At 40.0% G+C, this 7,112-nt stretch overlaps 1 protein-coding gene across 1 annotated transcript; it reads left to right on the top strand.

Annotated features, from left to right (window-relative positions):
- Positions 1 to 4,323: 4,323 nt before the first annotated feature.
- On the top strand, positions 4,324 to 6,502 carry LOC126941363 (importin subunit alpha-7-like). The gene has a single exon (XM_050767877.1). It carries the CDS (start codon positions 4,354 to 4,356, stop codon positions 5,962 to 5,964), a length of 1,611 nt encoding a protein of 536 aa, XP_050623834.1. The 5' UTR covers positions 4,324 to 4,353; the 3' UTR covers positions 5,965 to 6,502.
- Positions 6,503 to 7,112: the final 610 nt, after the last annotated feature.

Raw genomic sequence — 7,112 nt, 5'->3', positions numbered from 1 at the left:
AACAAGTGAGTGCAATTTTCTTTCTTCTTAGTTGTATTCACTTACTCCTCCTCTGAAGCCCAGGGATGGTGTCAATTGCCTTGGAGCCCATGGGATGAGAATAGAGAAGGAAGAGGCACTATGGATTCACTGCCAGAAGGAAGGAAAGGTACATTCCAGGTAGCAAAATAACTGAAGTTTACTAGAGCTCTCTAGGGTAAGATTTAAAATTTAGAAGAATACAGCATGTTAGCTACCTTAATATACCATCAGACAATAGGGCTAAAAGTGTTTCCTGATCATGGCGAAGATATTTTGATTGCTAAGGTACTTCCCTCCAAACCTATGCACTCGGGCTGATTATTCCAAAAAACCATTGGTATTATTCCCATCAGCCTTATGTTTCAAGTAAATACATTTTATTATATTCTTGGATACTTACTCTTATCCAAGCAGGAGCAGGGGAAGTAAACTACAGAGTCTTCTCATTTCGCCTCATTTTTTGTTGCTTAAAAAAAAATTTTTTTTTTAACAATCCTACATTTTGTGTGAAGCTTGCTAGATTCATGTTAAAGTATAAAGTGAGCTTTTTGGAAATTTCACATCTTAGAGGAAATTCCCACATTTCTGGAAATTCACATCTTGCTTCAGTTTCAGTAAGGAAATGTTTACTAAATTAAGATGAAATAGCTGAACTGCCTATTTGCAACTCATTTAAAAATGGATATACTTTATCACTGAATATTTCCTAAAATAAAACTGCATAACCATCTGGATTCAGTGCTTTCTTGCTGATATTTCTTGTAGATAAATGGCTTCTTAATGACTCTTTTGATTCCAAAGGATGTATTAAACTCTGAAATTATGTGTTTAAATAACAACCCAAAAAGAGCCAATTTGATTTCTGCAAGTTTCTTTACCTATCACTGCATTTCAAAATGTTAAGAATATTTTTCTCAGAAGTTAAGAGTATTTTTCTCAGAAGTTCTTTGCCCTGAGAAAAATTACAGTCAATAGCATTGTCTCTTATTATTAATATGATTAGATATAATAATATGCACCATTAGTCTCCTTTGTTGTTCTATTCTTTTTGAAACAACTGGTCACCCCATCTGTCCTTTCTCTTCAACTCTGTCTTGCATTTACAGAGGCACATTGGACACAGAGGGAATATTAATATTCACATATTGAGGACAGCAAATTATCAATTAACATTTTTCTTCAAGTCTTGTAATAAAATCAGATCTAGAATAAAAACGAAGTGTTCTGGAAACCATCTCCAGATTTTTCATAGAGGAGAACATCTTACATTAATCCTTTTTATAAATATATTTTTATATAAATATGTAATTAAATACAGATAAGTGTTAAAGTACAGTAACTAAGACTATGCTACAAATGTGAACGTGAATGTATGTATCTATGAATATGCAGAATGCCCCAGTTATACTATTTTCCTCTCTGGCTTATATTTTAATGTTAACACTGATGAGGGAGTGAATTAGGGAGACTATTTCAGATAATTACTTTGAACACAGATTAGCCTCAGAGTTTAAAATACTAAAACATAGGGCCCCTGAAAACCAGATTCTTCATTCCACTTTTGAACTTTGAAACTATGAAAGTGTTCATGGTGCAGAAGACTCATTCCATACTTTTGAAATCTCTTTCAGCTTTGTTTTTTCTGTCATGGACAAATACTTCACCTTAGTCCAGAATTATGCTAAAAAAAATTTAATCTAAAATATGAAGGTAAAAATGATTTTTAAAAAGATCCTTAAATATGAGACTTAAAGAGCAATAAAATGAAATAAAATGGAAGCGAGCTTCGGCTTTTCTAGACCAACCTTCCAAAATATGCAGAGATTTGAGCTGAAATACAAGACCTTCAAAAGTGTAAGGGGATCTCTTTTAGTTTTCAGGAATCAAAACAAAACTTGGAAAGTGATGGGAAATTTATTGGTTCACACAATCAGTCTTCAATAACATTAGAAAGCTCATCTGCAAACCAGGTACACTGGTACAGTAAAAGACTCCCCAGATTTACTATTCTGATGAGATTGGAATATGCCTGCAGCCAGTGTATATAGAACCCTGACAGATGGAATGCAATACAGTCATAAAAAGAAATGAAGTAACAGCATTTGTAGTGACCTGGATGAGATTGGAGACTGATTCTAACGCATGTACCTCAGGAATGGAAAACCAAACATCGTATGTTCTCACTGATATGTGGGAGCTGGGCTATGAGTATGAAAAGGCATAAGAATGATACAATGGACTTTGGGGACTTGGGGGGTAGAATGGGAAGGAGGTAAGCGATAAAAGACTGTGAATATGGTGCAGTGTATACTGCTCGGGTGATGAGTGCATCAAAATCTCACAGATAACCACTAAAGAACTTACTCATGTAACCAAATACCACATGTACCCCAATAACTTATGGAAAAATGAATTAAAAAACACAAAAACAGAACAAAAAATAATGTGCCAATAAAAGTAATGCAAATAGAAAAACAATACAGTATACATCTGTTTACACAGCATTTACATTGTATTATGTATCGTAGGTAATCTGGAGATCTTTTAAAGCATATGGGAGGATGTGCCTAGGTTATATGCAAATACTGCACCATTTTACATAGAGGACTTGAGCATTCATAATTTTGGTATTCGCAGTGGTCCTGGCACCAATTCCATGTGGATACCTAGGACAACTGTTCTCATCACTTCAACTCCATGAGCAGTTTCACTTGTTAGTATCTCTTTGAGAATTCATTGAGAAAGTATTTATTGATTATTCACTATTTGCTTGATCACCTGAGACAGACACTGCCATTAAGCTTCTGTTTACTGAGTTTGGGCCCAGACTTACAGGGTCAAACAGGGCTTTGCAAAGAGTATTATATGTAAGCTGAGACCTGTAGATGAGTTCCATGTTAAACACAACATTTCTTACACACAGGATAGGAAAGGAACACTAACCCATGTTAGTATTTACCAATGTGGCAAATTTTCAAGGTTGCGTTTAGATGTGGCTTAATGGGAGAGCCATGGTAACACATATGAGATAGTATTGTTTATATACTCTTAATCTTTTAAATTTGTTTTTCTAAAAGGTAGGTACTTGAGTAATGTCTATTCATTCATCAAGTATTTGCTAAGCTTCTAACATGAGCCTCATCAATAAGACATTTAGGAATAAAGTTTGGTTTATCTCACCAGGGTTTCCTACCTCAGAAGGCTGTTTAGTTAAAGATGGAAATATTGTGAACATTGCTGATAATTCATTTATTCACTGTAATATCTCTTTGTGAGGTAACATATCAGTCAGTAGGGATACGATTGTGATCTTAGAAATAACAGTAATAAAAGCAATAGGTACGCCAGAAGCACTAAATTTGAATCCTAGATGGTTCATTCACTACCTTGAACAATTCACTTAACACACCTCCCCTCTCCATAAAATGTGGCCAATAAGCTGTGCTAACTTCATGGGTTTATTGCAAGAATAAATTTAAAAATATAAAGCAATTTCTAAGCTGTAAAATGCTATGCACATTGCTGGTGTGTTTAAATTTTTCTTCCCATTCTTCTGTGTGGTGACAGAAAATCTGTCTTCTCTCTCCTATTTAAGCAAAAGGAAGCAATTAAAGCTGCTTTAACCCTCCTCTCCGTAGTAACTGACTGATTCTGATGGGCCAGCTTTATTGCCCTCCTCTTAGCCCATCACACAAGTAACCTGCCTTGTGGGATTTGAACCACTGTGTTCTGGCCTTGCGCCTTCTGTTAAGTGGATGTGCGCCAAATTACTCGAGCAAAACTTCTCTATGGGGACACATAGAAGGTGTGGAGAGAGAGCCAGTGCCAGGAAGCGGGGTGAGAAACCAGAGGACTCTATTAAATTTCACATTAACTTTGTCCATACGCCCCTACTTGACCTTTCCTTGACTGTGTCTCCCTACTGTCCCTTAGGCGAGGAGAAGGCTGCTAAGCTTCGGAATGACTTGGAGTGCCTTTGCACTGAGGGTTGAGAGGTGAGCAGGACTCTGCTGGGTACTAGACAGAACTGTCTTTCACAAGCAGTAATAAGTCACATTTGGACCCAAGAAACGATTGTGCCTTCAGAAATTCTGTGGCTATTACTAAATATGATTTTTGTTAGTAACAAAATTTGAGTTATTGCTCTTAATCGGTCAGTGTGATTAGCAGTTCAAGAGTACAAATATGTAGGTGCTAAACAATAAGTACACATAGAAATAAAGATGGAAATAATACACACCTGAGACTCCAAATGGGGCAAGGGCGGGACGGGTGTGAGAGTTGAAAAGTTACCCGGCCGCCGCCGCCGCCAAGTGAGCGAGCGGAGCCGCGATGGAGACCATGGCGAGCCCAGGGAAAGACAATTATCGAATGAAGAGCTATAAGAACAATGCTCTAAACCCTGAAGAAATGAGACGAAGAAGAGAGGAAGAGGGCATTCAGCTCCGGAAGCAGAAGCGTGAGCAACAACTTTTTAAACGGAGAAATGTGGAGCTGATTAATGAAGAAGCTGCCATGTTCGATAGTCTTCTCATGGACTCTTATGTGAGCTCTACCACTGGGGAGAGTGTGATCACAAGAGAGATGGTGGAGATGCTCTTTTCTGATGATTCTGACCTGCAGTTAGCAACCACACAGAAATTCCGGAAACTGCTCTCCAAAGAGCCTAGTCCTCCAATAGATGAAGTTATCAACACTCCAAGAGTGGTCGATCGGTTCGTGGAGTTTCTGAAGAGGAATGAGAATTGTACATTACAGTTTGAAGCTGCCTGGGCTCTAACGAATATTGCCTCTGGAACCTCTCAGCAGACCAAAATTGTCATTGAAGCAGGGGCTGTCCCCATTTTTATAGAGCTGCTTAATTCAGACTTTGAGGATGTTCAGGAACAGGCAGTCTGGGCACTGGGAAACATAGCTGGAGATAGCTCTGTTTGCCGAGATTACGTCTTGAACTGTTCCATCCTTAATCCTTTGTTAACACTCCTTACCAAGTCCACACGACTGACAATGACACGGAATGCGGTCTGGGCCCTGTCAAATCTCTGCCGAGGGAAGAACCCACCCCCAGAGTTTGCAAAGGTCTCTCCTTGTTTGCCTGTACTGTCTCGCCTACTCTTCAGCAGCGACTCAGACTTGCTGGCAGATGCTTGCTGGGCCCTTTCTTATCTGTCTGATGGACCCAATGAGAAGATCCAGGCAGTCATAGACTCCGGAGTCTGCCGGAGATTGGTAGAGCTGCTGATGCACAATGATTACAAAGTGGCTTCTCCTGCCCTGAGAGCCGTGGGTAACATCGTCACTGGGGATGACATCCAGACCCAGGTCATTCTTAACTGTTCAGCCCTACCTTGCCTTCTCCACTTGTTGAGCAGTCCCAAGGAGTCAATCCGAAAGGAAGCTTGCTGGACTATTTCAAATATTACTGCTGGCAACAGGGCTCAAATACAGGCTGTTATAGATGCAAATATCTTCCCTGTGTTGATCGAAATCCTTCAGAAAGCAGAGTTTCGTACAAGGAAAGAGGCAGCCTGGGCCATCACCAATGCCACATCAGGAGGAACCCCTGAGCAGATCAGGTACCTGGTCTCACTGGGCTGCATCAAACCCCTATGTGACTTGCTGACTGTAATGGATTCGAAGATTGTGCAAGTGGCCCTCAATGGACTGGAGAACATCCTGCGACTTGGAGAGCAAGAGGGCAAGCGCAGTGGCTCAGGGGTCAATCCCTATTGTGGCCTCATAGAGGAAGCCTATGGCTTGGATAAAATTGAGTTTCTCCAGAGCCATGAGAACCAAGAAATCTACCAGAAGGCCTTCGACCTCATTGAGCACTACTTTCGTGTAGAAGACGATGATAGCAGCCTGGCTCCCCAGGTGGATGAAACGCAACAGCAGTTCATCTTCCAGCAGCCTGAGGCCCCCATGGAGGGCTTCCAGCTATAATATCTGCCTCCGGGGAGGGGAGGGGATGGGAAGCACCACCAGCCAGTGGAAGAGCAGCCCCTGGTGGGCGGGAAACCAGTGTCCCCACCATCAGCCACCACACACCTCTGCTGCCCTGGAGACTGTGCTCTTGACCTGCTCCACCCCCTTCCCTGGAGGGAGCACCCTCTGGACAGACAGAACCATCTGAGGCTCACCTTTGGGTTTTGTGACAAGAAGGGGACGTGTTGGGTTTTTCTTCCTTACACTATATTTTGGCTGCACACATGTCTTTAACCCAGGAGCCCAGGGGTAGACAAAGGAGGACTAAGGTAATCAATTTGCACCTTTTTTTATTTTTTTCTTTTTTCTTTTTTTCTTCAGTGGTGACTTCCTTCCCTTTATCTTTTTTCATTCTTCCCAGTCCTCTGCCCTGATCTGTGTAACTCTTATCTTGGGTACTTGAGCAGACGGTATATTCCAGAGGTGGGAGGTGGGAGGGGAAGGGAGAAACCCAAAACAAAGTGTTCTTGCTCTGACAGAATATTAAAAAAAAAAAAAAAAAAAAAAAAAAAAAAAAAAAAAAAAGAAAAGTTACCCATTGGGTACAATGTTCAATATTTGGGTGATGGGTATACCAGAAGCCCAATCTCCAATATTTCACAATACACCCATGTAACAAACATGCACATGAACCCCTTGAATACAAAGTAAAATACTCCAAATATGATTTCCTATGAGAATTGACACTTATTCCTTAATTTAAAAAAAAAAAAAAAAGCCTTTATCATCAAATTGGTACACGCAGGTGGTGGTGTCTAGAATTCTGGATGATATTTCTTGAAAATATGTATTGACTTTTTCAAAAGTATTAATGGGTATCAGGATGGTATATCTCTTTATTCTCACTTATTTTAAATCAGCTTTGATGAGATAAATTGCTCTACTAGTTTAAATAGTGTTCCCCAAAATTCATGTCTACCCAGAATCTCAGACTATAACGTTATTTAGAAATACGATCTTTGCAGTTACAATCATATTAAAATGAGGTAGTCCCTAATCTAACGGCTGGTGTCTCTACACGAATACGAAATTTAAATTTGGACAAAGAGACACAGAGAGGAAAACGCGATGTGAAGACAGAGGCATACCAGTGAAACTGCCACAAG

This window comes from Macaca thibetana, chromosome 18, assembly GCF_024542745.1.
Source record: "Macaca thibetana thibetana isolate TM-01 chromosome 18, ASM2454274v1, whole genome shotgun sequence".
NCBI lineage: Eukaryota > Metazoa > Chordata > Mammalia > Primates > Cercopithecidae > Macaca > Macaca thibetana.
Note: the sequence above shows the minus strand (reverse complement) of the source record. Positions and strands in the feature narration are given on the sequence as shown.